General features: G+C 40.4%; 1 protein-coding gene across 5 annotated transcripts in view; it reads right to left on the bottom strand.

The window, feature by feature from the left end:
- HELZ (helicase with zinc finger) overlaps positions 1–14805 on the bottom strand; it is a 166231-nt gene that overhangs the window by 125421 nt on the left and 26005 nt on the right. For all 5 annotated transcript variants that reach the window (XM_077853724.1, XM_077853725.1, XM_077853726.1 and 2 more), the window contains 2 exons: positions 12648–12875; positions 9531–9567 (listed from right to left, as the gene is read on the bottom strand). In XM_077853724.1, coding sequence (XP_077709850.1) covers positions 9531–9567; positions 12648–12857 — 247 coding nt within the window. In that variant the 5' untranslated portion in view covers positions 12858–12875. The remainder of the gene's footprint in view (positions 1–9530; positions 9568–12647; positions 12876–14805) is intronic.

The following is a 14805-nucleotide window of genomic DNA, read 5'->3' on the forward strand; positions in this document are numbered from 1 at the left end:
TTCAACCTCAAGTGATTATGTCATGTTTAAAGAGTATTAAATCACATGATAGTTTACACAAACACCTTTCACAGATCTTTGGTTTTGTACAAAATTGACGAATTTTATTTTGCAAAAGTCCTTGCATTACATTTATGTTTGAAGGCCTCAATATTTGTCAAAATTCTGTTTCCTTTTTTCCCTCTCTTTATTTTTTTTAATCTTTTTTTTTAAGATTTTATTTATTCATTCATGAAAAACATAGAGAGAGGGGCAGAGACATAGGCAGAGGGAGAAGCAGGCTCTCTGTAGGAAGCCCGATGCAGGACTCGATCCCAGGACTCCAGGATCACGCCCTGAGCCAAAGGCAGCACTCAACCACTGAGCCACGCAGGCATCCCTCTCTCCCTTTTTTTTTTTTTTTAAAGAGTCTTTTTTTTTTTTTTAATTTTTATTTATTTATGATAGTCACAGAGAGAGAGAGAGGCAGAGACATAGGCAGAGGGAGAAGCAGGCTCCATGCACCGGGAGCCCGATGTTGGATTTGATCCCGAGTCTCCAGGATCGCGCCCTGGGCCAAAGGCAGGTGCCAAACCGCTGCACCACCCAGGGATCCCCACTTCTCTCCCTTCTTTAGACAAGAATCAATACTGATAATACTTTTTGCCAACTGTTGCCCTAAAATACAATTCAGTTTGTCTTGTAGGATCCCATATGAAGAACTATCACAAAAAAATAGTGAACAATTATAGATAAAAAGCTCTCCTGCTATTTTGTCATATAACAAAATTAAATTGTGGTATTGCCAGCCTGGTCCCTTATTATCTGTAGTATCTTGAAAAAGCTTGAAAGAAAATACAGTACAGCCTTGTGTATTATTAAAATTGCCTTAGCTATAATAATTGAACTTGCCAAAAGAGAGGACATTAAAAATATAATCTAATCTTGAGCAACTGTAAAAATGTTACAATGCCTTGCAGAAAAATTCTCTTCCCACCAACTATCTGTGAGATTTTACTGTGAGCACACAACTATTCCCAAACTGAACTGCTCCTTCCTGTCTACTAGGAGTTAGTAAGGAGGAGACCCAATACCTTACCTCTGCTGCTATATTCAGGTCTCTCTGTCCCTTCTCATTCTCTAGTCTTTTTTTTTTTTTTTTTAAGATTTTATTTATTTATTCATGAGAGACACAGAGAGGGAGAAAGGCAGAGACACAGGCGGAGGGAGAAGCAGGCTCCATGTAGGTAGCCTGACATAGGACTCAATCCTGGGTCTCCAGGATCATGCCCTGGGCTGAAGGGAGCACTAAAACACTGAGCCACCCAGGCTGCTCTCATTCTCTAGTCTTTGTAATATGTCTTATTTGAAATGTTTTAGGCTAGAGACTAAGTAATATTAAAGGAATATTCATTCAACCGTTTCAACAAAATAGCCTCTCTTAGGCTATCAAAAAAAAAAAAAAAACAATCAACAGTTAAAATATAATTCCCCTGGGCCAAAAAAAATAAAATAAAATAAAAAAATAATTCCCCTGGGCCGCCTGGGTGGCTCAGCAGTTAAGCATCTGCCTTCGCCTCAGGGTGTGATCCCAGGGTCCGGGATCAAGTACCATATCCCTGCATCGGGCTCCTTGCGAGGAGCCTGCTTCTCCCTCTGCCAGTGTCTCTGCCTTTCTCTCTCCCTCTCTCTCTCATGAATAAATAAATAAAAATTTTAAAAAATATATGTAATTCCCCTTACTTGTAAAGAATTACATGCAACGAGAAAAGTGATTAAAAATAAGCCTTAAACACAGTATATGTTGAGTATGACTGTAGTTTTTCAGTCACATCATTATATTACGTTATTTTTTTCACCAAGCCCTTGGTTATTTCTAAAATCTTTCATTGAAAAGCTAGGCTGGGTCGCCTGGGTGGTTTGGTCGATTAGGTGTATAACTCTTGGTTTTGGCTCCGGTCATGAGCACACGAGTAGGGGGCGCTGCAAGGAGAGGGAGAAGTTGACTCCTGGCTGAGCAGAGAGCCCTATGTAGGCCTCCATCCCAGGACCCTGGGATCATGACCTGAGCCAAAGGCAGATATTTAACGAACTGAGTCACCCAGGCACCTCAAGTTTCATTCTTTTGCATGCAGTTCTCCAGTTTTCCCAGCACCATTTATTGAAGAGACTTTTCCCCATTGGATATTCTTCCCTCCTTTGTCATAGATTGAAAATTTTGGAAAAATACCTTGATTAGGCTTAGCTTTTCTTTCCCTCTTTTTTTTTTAAAAGGTATTTTTCCAAAACTAGGGGTGCGTGGGTGGCTCAGTGAGTTCTGGGATTGAGCCTCACGTTGGGCTCCCTGCTCAGCAGGGAGTCGGCTTCTCCCTCTCCCTGCTGCACCCCCTATTTGTGTGCACTCTTATTCTGTTTCTCTGTTTCAAATAAATAAATAAAATCTTAAAAAAAAAAAAGGATGAAACTGGACCACTTTCACACACTATATGCAAAAATAAGCTCAAAATGGATTAAATACCTAAAAGTAAGACCTGAAGCCATAAAACTCTTGGAAGAAAACAAAGGCAGTAATCTCTTTGACATCAGCCTCAGCAGCATTTTTCTAGATATGTCTCCTCAGGCAAGGGAAACAAAAGCAAAAATAAACTACTAGGACTACACCAAAATAAAAAGCTTTTGAACAGCAAGGGAAACCATCAACAAAATGAAAAAGCAACCTACTGAATGGCAAAACATATTTGCATATAATACATCCAAAAAGGGGTTGACACCCAAAATATAAAAAGAACTTATACAACTCAACACCAAGAAAATAAACAACCTGATTAAAAAATGGGCAAAGAACCTGAGTAGGCATTCTACCAAAGAAGACATAAAGATGGGCAATAGATACATGAAAAGGTGTTAAACATCACTATCATCAGGAAATGCAAATTGAAACTGCAATGAAATATCACCTCATACCTGTCAGAATGCCTATAATCAAAAAGAAAAAAAAATACTAAGTGTTGTGAGGATGTGGAGAAAAATGAACCCTTCTGCACTATTGGTAGAAATGCAAATTAGGTGCAGCCACTGTGGGAAACAGTGTGGAAGTTCCTCAAAAAATTAAAAATAGAAATACCATACAATCCAGTAATTCCATTACTGGCTATTTACCCAACGAAAACAAAAACATTAATTTAAAAAAAATATATGCACTTTTATGTTTATTGCAGCAGTGTTTACAACAGCCAAGATATAGAAGCAACCCAAGTGTGCACTGATGAATAAATAGATTAAGAAGATGCAGTACGGGGGTTCCTGGGTGGCTCACTCAGTTAAGTGTCTGACTCTTAGGTTTCGGCTCAGGTCCTGATTTCAGGGTCATTGAGACCATGTCAGGATTCTTTCCCTCTTTCTCTCCTGCCCCTCTCTCTATTCTCCTTTGAGTGCCCATGCACATGCACACTGTAAAATAAATAATTTTTAAAAATCTTTTTTTTTTAAGATTTTATTTATTTATTATTCATAGACACAGAGAGAGAGAGGCAGAGACACAGGCAGAGGGAGAAGCAGGCTCCATGCAGGGAGCCCAACGTGGGACTCAATCCTGGGTCTCCAGGATCACACCCCAGGCTGCAGGCAGCTCCAAACCGCTGCGCCACCGGGGCTGCCCTAAACATCTTTTTTTTAAAAAGAAGATGCAGAACACTGCAGGCACACACAAATATATGCACACTATAGAATGTTACTCAGCAATGAAAAAGAATGAGATCTTGCCATTTGTGACAACATGGATAGACCTAGACAGTATCAGTAAGTGAAATGAATCAGATAAAGATAAATACCATATGATTTCACTTAAATGTGGAATTTAAAAAACTAAACAAATTTAAAAGACAGAAACAGAACCATAAATACAGAGCACAGACTGATGATGGTGGCGGGGAGGGGACGACAGGTGAAGGGAGTGATAAGAGAGTGATCTATACTACAGCTTTCCAGTTATGGAATGAGTAAGTCAGGAGGATGAAAGAAAGGTACAGCATAGGGAAATAGGGAATAGTCAATGGAACTGTAACAGCATTGTATGGTGACAGATGATGGCTATACTTGTGGTAAACACAGCAACATAACCTATAGACCTGTTGAAGCACTATGCTATACACACCTGAAACTAATCTAACACTGTGTCAGCCATACATCAATTAAAAACAAATTAATGATTGGTCACCTGGCTGGCTCAATTGGTAGAGCATGCAAATCTTGATCTCAGAGTTTTGAGTTTGAGCTCCACTCTAGGTATAAATATTACTTTAAAAAAAAAATAACAGGGATCCCTGGGTGGCGCAGTGGTTTGGCGCCTGCCTTTGGCCCAGGGCGCGATCCTGGAGACCCGGGATCGAATCCCACATCGGGCTCCTGGTGCGTGGAGCCTGCTTCTCCCTCTGCCTGTGTCTCTGCCTCTCTCTCTTTCTCTCTGTGTGACTATCATAAATAAATAAAAATTAAAAAAAAAATAAATAAATAACATTCTCAGCTAGGGTTTAAAAATCTGGCCACCTTAGGAAAAATATTCATTGATGTTTATGATGATTGAGTTTGATCTATGTATTACATGTAGCATAATACTCCTTTAGTTGATATTTTCTTTTTATTTCACTTTTGCCATTTTTCTCATTCTATTTTGGTATTTTTAAGTCTTAATTTTAATTCCAGTTAAACTTATGTTCCGAAAATGAAAACAGACTTGCCCACCTCATTTACCCAGTGTTCACAAGTGTGACAACTCTATCTACAACACAACACCAAACTCAGAACTAAGGTCCATGAACATAGAGCCTATATATAGTTAATTTTTAAGAGGCCCTCAAGTCCTTACTTAGATTCTATTCACTCTTTTTGAAGTAAAATTCCAACTTTAAATTTTATTATTCTAATTAGTTCCTGGCTTGAAAAAAATCAGCCATAAAAAACATTTTGGGGATAACCAAAAAATCTGATTATATTTTTTTAAAGATTTATTTATTTATTTATTCATGATAGACAGACGGGGGGGAGGGGCAGAGACACAGGAGGAGGGAGAAGCAGGCTCCATGCCGGGAGCCCAACGTGGGACTCGATCCTGAGACTCCAGGATCGCACCCTGGGCCAAAGGCAGGTGCTAAACCACTGAGCCACCCAGGGATCCCCAAAAAATCTGATTATAGACTGGACTTTAGGTAATATTAGGGAATCACGGTCAATCTTATTTGGTTCATAATAAAACTGTTGTTATACAATTATGGCCTTATTTTTTGGAGATGTGTACTAATGTATTTAGGAGGTAAATAACATGATGTCTGTCATTGTTTTCAAATATTTCAGAAAAAAAGGGAATATGATAATGTTACACTCTAAGTTTTGAGAATATGGATGTTTATTAAACTTCTATTTTCCAGGAACCTGGGTGGCCCAGTTGGTTGAGCATCTGCCTTTGGCTCGAATATCATGATCCCAGGGTCCCAGGATCAAGTCCCACATCAGGCTCCCTGCTCAGTGGGGAGTCTGCTTCTCTCTCTGCCCTTCCCCCCTGCTGTGATCTCTCTCTCTCTCTCTAATAAATAAATAAAATCTTTAAAAAATAGATAAATAAACTTCCATTTTCTTACAGGAAAATATTTTAATTTCTTCATTACAAAAAAACAACTAATGTTTTTTAATTCTGTAACAAACATTGCCTGTCAGATTTCCTAACCCTGCCCGACAAAGTGAAATCTGAAAGTCAGAAGCAGCAAATGGAAAAGAGGTGGAAGGTAGTTACAAGGAGACATGTTGAGAGTTGCAAGGAATGCAAACTGACAGCCTGACAGTAAGGGAACAGACGTCAAAACAATATGGTATAAAAAAGGGAAGCGTAAGGTTAGGGCCAGTAGGAGAGGAGCTATTCCACAGCTCTCCAGCATTACAAAACAGGGTCATTATTAACAGACTGAAATTCTTGACTTGCTTTGTATTACTAACCCACTGCCTAATCATGGTATTTTATCTTATATAACATTTCCAAAAGTTGAAAAGAAAAAAAAAATTCACCTAAGAACAGAACCTACAACTAGCAATACCATACATATAAACTTAGCCAATATTACCAAATATCTATTTCAAATAAACAACTTCATATACGCTGCTTTTTCACTCAGGTGATAAGCATTTTCCAAGTTCTTCCATATCACATAAATGGTAACAAGGAATGCACTGAATTTAATTAGAGAACTCCTCCCATACTGGAAGCTAAATGATTTTTCACTTTTATACACAGCGCTTCATTGAACACCATTGCACATACAATTTCTTCCTTCTTTTGGATTATTTACTTGGGATAGCATCCCAGAAATAAGATTAGTGGGTCAAAGGGTATAAATGTATTACCAAGCTGCATTCTCCCTCACACTCCACTAACACAAGAGTGTACTTATTGCATTACAACTTTATCCTGATGTTGGTTAAACTTTTTTCCCCCAACATTACAGAGGTATAATTGGTATAAAAAAAAAAAAAAAAAAAAGCACACAATGTATAAATTTGGTAAGTCTGTGTATATATTTATACACACACACCCATGTCACTGTCAGCAAGATATAGCTAATAAACATATCCATTACCTCCAAAAGTTTCCTGGTTAAACATTTACTTTAATAATTCAGTAGTTGTAAAATAGTATCTAACTTTAAAATGCTAAGTAAGACAACAGAATAATACAACACTTTCCATATGCTCCTTCACTAGCAGCGTTTACCCATCTGTGACTTTTCACAAGTCATTTAACCTTCTGGGACTTTGTATGTCTCCAAAATGAGAAAACTGTACCAATCTCACTAATACTCAGGGGAGTGAAAATTAAACAAAGAGGATCTGTTTCTCTCACATGAGATTGGCAAAATGTCAAGACTGACAGGTTCCAATGCTACTAAGATTACAGCATAGGCATTCTCATGTATTGCTGTAGAAGTGTGTGCATCGGAAACAAATCTGACAGTGTTCCATTAAAACTATAAGCATATAATTTTAACCCAGATATCCATTTTTTTGAAGATTTTATTTATTCATGAGGGACAAAGAGAGAGAAGCAAAGAGACAGAGGGAGAAGCAGGCTTGCTGCGGGGAGCCCGATGCGGGACCTGATCCCAGGACCCCGGAATCACGACCTGAGCCATAGGCAGACGCTCAACCACTGAGCCAGCCAGGTGCCCCAGATATCCAATTATTTTTTTTTAAGATTTTATTTATTTATTCATGAGAGACAGAGAGAGAGAGAGAGAGAGAGGCAGAGATACAGGCAGAGGGAGAAGCAAGCTCCATCCAGGGAGCCCGATGTGGGACTTGATCCCCAGATTCTAGGATCGTGCCTTGGGCCCAAGGCAGGTGCTCAACTGCTGAGCCACCCAGGCATCCCACCAGATATTCAATTTTTAAAACTCCTTTACCCATGGGCACCTGGGTGACACAGTCAGTTAAGTGTCTGACTTCATTTCAGCTCAAGTCGTGATCCCAGGGTGATAAGATTGGCCCACGCCTAGTTCGCCTAGTTCGTCACTCAGCAGGGGGTCTGCTTAAGATTCTCTCTCCCTCTTCCTGTCCTTGCCCCTCCCTCACTCTCTCTTACTCTCTCTAAAAATCAGTAAGTTTTTAAAAAAAAAAAAAGAAAACAAAACAGGGGTGCCCAGGTGGCTCAGTTAGTTAAGTGTCTGCCTCTGGCTCAGGTCAAGATCCCAGGGTCCCATGGAGCTCCTTGCTCAGCGGCTAGCCTGCTTCTCCCTCTCCCTCTGCTGCTCCCCCTGCTTGAGCTCTCTCTGTGTCGAATAAACAAAATCTTTTAAAAATAAATAAAAATAAAATAAAACCTTTTAAAAATAAGTAATTTCTAAAAATTAAATAAAACTCCTTCACCTAGACATCCAACTTTTAAGAATATACTACAGAAACAAACATTGAGAATAAATTTTAATTTTTTTATTTATTTATGATAGTCACACAGAGAGAGAGAGAGAGAGAGAGAGGCAGAGACATAGGCAGAGGGAGAAGCAGGCTCCATGCACCGGGAGCCCGACGTGGGAGTCGATCCCGGGTCTCCAGGAGTGCACCGTGGGTCAAAGGCAGGCGCCAAACCGCTGCGCCACCCAGGGATCCCCAAGAATAAATTTTTATTACAAGATGGATTATAATTGACAAACTAGAAAACTATAACCACCCGATGCCCATCAATGGGAGAATTTTTAAGTAAATATGAAATACAGTATGGAATATTAAGCAGTAATTGGAACTGGTGGAACTTAGAAAGATATCCATGATCTGTTGGTATATAAGAAATCTGTTAGTCACATAAATCCTTCCTAATTTTTATTTTTTTTTTTTATTTATTTATTCATGAAAGACACGGAGAGAGAGAGAGAGACAGGCAGAGGGAGAAGCAGGCTCCATGCAGGGAGCCCGACGTGGGACTCGATCCCAGGTCTCCAGGATCACGCCCTGGGCTGCAGGCGGCGCTAAACCGCTGAGCCACCCGGGCTGCCCCCTTCTTAATTTTTAAAGGAAAACCCCAATCTACATATGATAAGCATCTGTGTTAGTCACTATAAAGAAAGGCACCAAAGATACAACAAACTAGCAACAATGACTTCTTCAGATGAGGTAAAAAGGGGAAACCATTCCCTTCTTCATATTCCCCTATATCATTTGACTTACTTATTTTGGCTTGTTGGTAATTTTAAATGTCCACAGATAGAAAAGATTTTATTTAAGGAGGTTCACATTCTTCAGTGAATGGTTAAATTAGGTCCATTATGCCACAGGAATAAGACGGTTTTGTAAGGTTTACAACAAAAACCATTAATACTTCTAAAAGTTTTGATACAAAGGTGTAATAAATAAGGTTAACTTCTGTTTAACACTTCAGCACCCCTTTCCCAAATTCTGGATAAATGAAACATTATATTATTTAAATCACTGAGCTGTGCCAAAGATCCCACCAAAAGTGTGTGAGAATGCACGCTGAACCCCCTCACCCAATCACTCCTAGATTCATTCCAGTGAACTCGCAGCAATCATGAAGAAAAGGATTCCTATTCTATAAGTACCCAAGGAGCAAGAATCTTCTTAATTAATTTCTCGCCCAAAGAAAACAGGAAAAGGCACGAAGCAGCACCCCAGACAATCTTTCCTCTCTAAGGGAAATCTATACTGAAAGGAAAACACATTTTAGGAGGGACAGGCAAGCATTTCAATCCTTCCAAGCTTAACATTTAATCACTGTGTGTTACAATTCTTAAATTTTGGTTCTTACTGACTGAAAATATTCACACAAATTTGAAAAGGACACTATCAATGTTCTCCATCTGTGACTAGGAACAATATTCAAGTGTACACTCATCAGGACAAGTAAGCTGTCATCCAAATTAGTTACCAGTCACCACAGTAAGGTAGAGTTTTTAATCTCTCTTGAAATTAGCATATAAAAAACATAATCTTAAACATTGCTAAATTAAATAACCCAGTATTTTCAAAACAGAAAACAATACCATTTTTAAACATACCATGCCTACAATCTTCATCAGCTTGCCCATAGTTTTTCTGCAAAATAAAAAATACAAGATAAAAGTAAGTAGTTCAAGGGCTGCTTAAAACAGATTTTATTAAATTTTAAAAAAAGGTTCAGCTTTGCTTCAAACTTTAATTATTAATGCTTCAAATATAATATTCACAGAGCAAAACTAATTCATGTATGCTCTGAGGATTACATAGTACTCTACAAATAAACATTACAATGTACTTCTCTGTCCATTTACTTGCTCCTACTTCTCACTTTCTCTAGCTCCAAATCACCAGAACCTCCTCCTTCATGATCGCCCTCAGCTAACGACTTCACTGAGAAAACCAAAACCTTGAGAAAAGAATTTCTGTGGACTGTCATACCATGTCTACCTGCTTCCCAGCACACTTGGCTTTCCACCTGTCGGGCTCTCTGCGTGGAGCCTGCTTCTCTCTCTGCCTATGTCTCTGCCTCTCTCTGTGTGTCTCTAATGCATAAATAAATAAAATCTTTAAAAATTAAAATTAAAATAAAAAAATAAAAAATCCCTCTCTTGGAGCACCTAGATGACTCAGTCAGTTAAGCATCTGCCTTCAGCTCAGGTCATGATCCTGGGGTCCTGGGACTGAGTCCCGCATCGGGCTCCCTGCTCAACAGGGAGTCTACTTCTCCCTCTGCCCCTCCACCAGCTCATGCTTTCCCTCGCTCGTTCTCCCTCTCTCAAATAAATAAATAAAATCTTTTTTTCTTAAGATTTTATTTATTCATGAGAGACAGAGAGAGAGAGAGAGGAAGAGACACAGGCAGAGGGTGAAGCAGACTCCATGCAGGGAGCCCAATGTGGGACTCAATCCCGGGTCTCCAGGATTACGCCCTGGGCCAAAGGCAGGCGCTAAACACTGAGCCACCCAGGGATCCCCCAATAAATAAAATCTTTAAAAAAAAATCCTTCTCAGGGATCCCTGGGTGGCTCAGCGGGTTCAGCGCCTGCCTTTGGCTCAGGGTGTGATCTGGAGTACCGGGGTCAAGTCCCATGTTGGGCTCCCTGCATGGAGCCTGCTTCTCCCTCTGCCTGTGTCTCTGCCTCTCTCTCTCTTTCTCTTATGTCTATCATGAAAAAATAAGTAAACTCTTTTAAAAAAAGAAATCCTTCTCTTGACTTCACTTCTCCCATCAGCTACCACTCCCACTTTTTTGTGCTTCTTTGGGACAAAACTCAAGAACTGTCTATACTTGTGAATTTCAATTCCTTCCCCATGACTCTCCTTTTTTTTTTTTTTTTAAAGGTTTTATTTTATTTTTTAAGATTTTATTTATTTATTCATAGACACAGAGAGAGAGAGGCAGAGACACAGGCAGAGGGAGAAGCAGGCTCCATGCAGGGACCCCGATGTGGGACTCGATCCTGGGTCTCCAGGATCACACCCCAGGCTGCAGGCAGCGCCAAACCGCTGTGCCACCAGGGCTGCCCCCCATGACTCTCCTTAGTCAGATGTTCACCTTTATCTCCATGGAAGCTGTTCTCACGGAGGTCTCCAATGACCTGTACAGTATCCAGGTAGACACACACTACATTTCCATATTCCCATTCAGATACACTGTCACATCCCAGTCAACTCACAACTGTCACTACTCAGTGCACAGCAACTGACGCTGCTAAACACTCCTTCACTTGGATCCACTTTCCTCACCTGGCTGCCCATACACAGCCCTCCCTTGGCTTTCCCTTCCATCAAGGGTTACTCCAGGCTGCTCTTCTGGTCCTTCCTCTTCTCCCCAGCCTCCTAACACCGTATTCCCATAATCCTCAGTCCCTTCCTCTTCTCTACGTACACTCATTTCTTTGGTGATCTGACCCAGGCTCAAGACTTTACAGATATATCACTTATGGGCCATCAACTCTTGCGTCAGTATCTCTGACCCAGACCTCTCTTCCAAACTGCACACCTGCATATTTGACTGCTTACTCAGCATCTCGAGATGGGTATCTAAATGACATCTCAGACTCAGTATGTCCAAAACTGAACTCCGATCTTCCCCCACAAAACCTGCTCCCCCATCCACAGCCTTGTCATCTCAGTTAAAGGAAACTCCACTTTCCAATTGCTCAGACAAAACAATATTGAAGTAAGGAATCTGTGACTACTCCCTCTTTCTTCCTCTCTGCATTCATGTGTTAGGAAATCTTACTAGTTAGTTCTACCTTCAACTTAGAATCAGAACCAAACCACTTCTCACTCTCTCCACTACCACCATTTTGTCTGAGACATTATCATCTCTGGCTTGGATTATTCCAATAGCCTCCAAACTAGTCCCCCGCCTCTATACTTACTCCTCTATAGCCTATTTTCAACTCAAAAGCCAAAGAATTCCTGCCAAATCAGATCATGCCATTCCTTTGCCCAAAATCCCACAAGAGCTCCCCATCTTAAGTAGAAGAAAAATAGGCCCTTACAGGGACCTAGAGGGCCATAGGATCTAGCCATTATCCTCCCCCAGGACACTGGCCTCTTAGCTATTTCTCAAACATGCCACAACACTGGCCTCAAACATGCCAGGTAGGCTTCTGCCTCAGGGTCTTTGCACTGACTGTTTCCACTGCCTGTAATGCTCTTCCTCTAGATTTTGACATGGCTTACTCCCTTACCTCCTTCATATCACCTGTTCAGTGAAGTCAGTCTTGACCACTCAATTCAAAACTACAACCACATCCTTAACCCCAGTATCTTCAACCTCCCTTGCCCTGACTTTTTTTTTTCTAACAGTCTAAAGCGTCTACCTATGTATAAGACCAATTATTTATTGTCTGTCCCCTACTAGAAAAAAATACCATGAAGCTTTTTCTTTTTCACCAATGTATACCAAGTACCTAGGCCAGTGTCCAGCACATAATATATACTAAATATTTGCTGAATGAGTGACTAACCCAAAATGCTATATATTAGTACAAGTTTAAAGGCTTAAAAACAGTTGTTACAATCAAACATATTCAGTAATCACTAACCACATCACTCCTCTCGTCAGCCCAGAATTATGTGATTATGACCAACAACTGTCCCCACTCAATGAAAAAGTCCATTTTACATGGTTCAGCAATGGGTTTTCAACAGTATTTACTCACCAGTTGCAAAAATGAGGCAATTCTGTAAAGAAGACTCTCAATTTTGATGCTTTCTATCTCCAGTGGACATGGCCCTGTGAAATCGGCCATGGAGTACTGGCCAAGAGAAAGGAGGGCCTCTGTGCAATGCTTGAGGGTCATTTCATAGTCCTGCCTCTTAAGTGATTCACACGCTTGTTCACATGACTTCTCAGCTCTTCTGTCTTCCATGACTCAGGGACAAAAATCCTAAAGACAGGAAGAAAGAACAAATCAGAGAAGGTTTTAAAATCTTACTAAACTCTAGCCTAATTCCTACTCAGCTGGATTAATTATCTATCTGAATAGTGACTCTCAACCAGACTTCTGATCAAGGTTGCAGCTGAGCAGTGGCTACTGATGCTACAAAATCTGTTTTTCTTTTATAGTTTATGAAGTCTTACTAAGATCCAAGCAAAATGTCAACCCTAAGTCAGTATCATACAAACAACACATCAAATGTATAAATGAGGCAAATGTATGAATGAAACATGACTTTGAATATGGCAGAGTAACAAACAGTGAAAGCTTCTTTTTTAAAAAACCAGAAGGTACAGAAATGTTTCATATCCAAACTTCCCAATTTCAGTCTTGTAATTCAGTGACTGTGACTGCAGAGAATCAAAATCTATGCCATGCAGGATTTTTTCCCACCAACATAAAAAACTGACTAAAATCCAAGTTTGAACTGCCTAATAATTCAACAAAGATTTCCCGAGGCTGGGGCCTGTGCTAGCAGCACTAAAGTCAAAGACAGAGCATGGCATCACTGCTTTCAAGAAACTCCGATTCTAACAAGAGCAGCAAAGCACAAATGAACAGTTACAAAGACTTATTCCATCTGCCGAAAGGCATGAGCTGGCCTCAAAAGGTGAACAGAAGTTCACCATGCAGAGATGATAGGGAGAGCATATGTGGGCTTTTGAGAGAGAAGAGTTCAAGTGAACTCACTGAGGAGAAACTATGTGACTTCAATTCCAGCTGTGTCAGGGGAAGAGGAGGAGATACGAATGGCCTCATGTGCCACAAGAAGTGAGAGCTTCACTCCACAGACAATGAGCCATGACAGATTTTAAATTAGGAAGGAATCTGGGGCACCTGAGTGACACATTTGGTTAAGCATCCGACTCTTGGGTTTCTGCTTAGGTTGTTAGGCATCTGCCTTCAGCTGAGGGCAGGATCCTGGAGTTCTGGGATCGAATCCCACATCAGGCTCGACGTGGGGAGCCTGCTTCTCCCTCTGCCTATGTTTCTGCCTCTCTCTCTGTGTCTCTCATGAATAAATAAATAAAATCCTAAAAAAATAAAATTAAAATTAAAATTAAAAAATTAAGAAAGTAAGGAATCTCTTGTTCAGAAGTCCTGTGGAGTACTGGTTGGTGAGAGGCGGGCATTGCCATTAATAAGATACCACTACCGCAGCCCAAGGAAGAGGTACTGAGAATTCAATCACAGCTTCTCCCCAGCTAGCTCACTCACTTATCAAGAGCACAAAGCCTGGGCAGAGAAGACCTAAAATCCTCTGACCTGACAATCATAATCCTGCTTCAGAGGATCACTCTTGCTGACTTCTAGTCACCAGCTCCATCAAGCTGGAGACTGCTTTTCATGCCTGCTCCTACCTTACTCACTCTCCTGCTCCTCCCTACCTTCCAACTTAGCAACTGGCTCCAGATATTTATCTGGCCCTCTCGCCTCTTTCCAGCCCACACTCCTGCCTGGCCCCTCCAGCTTTGAGGACAAACTGGCCCATGCTCTTCCAGCTGGTCTTTAGCCATGTGCTGCCTATGCGCTGCAGTAAAAACTGAGGGCAGACACCTGTGGATGGGCACCCAAAACACAGTGGCATTGAGGGAGGCAGGATGACATCAACAGAGGTCCAGGCCCCTTCAACTTCGAGATGATTGTATGTTAAAAATGTAGAAATTTCTAAGGAATATGTCAACAAAAATTCAAAAAGAACCTCAGCCTTTGTTAGTACTTATTAAAATGGCTGGTATGCACATGTGGTATAATATTATCTACTTTTTTCAGTTTGAAAATTTTAATTAAATTAAAATTTAATTTTAATTTAAAAATACCAAAACATGGTTTTAAAATTACAGGATATATTTTTTTAAGATTTTATTTATTTGTTTGA

The sequence above is a fragment of the Canis aureus genome, chromosome 16 (genome assembly GCF_053574225.1).
Source record: "Canis aureus isolate CA01 chromosome 16, VMU_Caureus_v.1.0, whole genome shotgun sequence".
NCBI classification, from domain to species: Eukaryota; Metazoa; Chordata; class Mammalia; order Carnivora; family Canidae; genus Canis; species Canis aureus.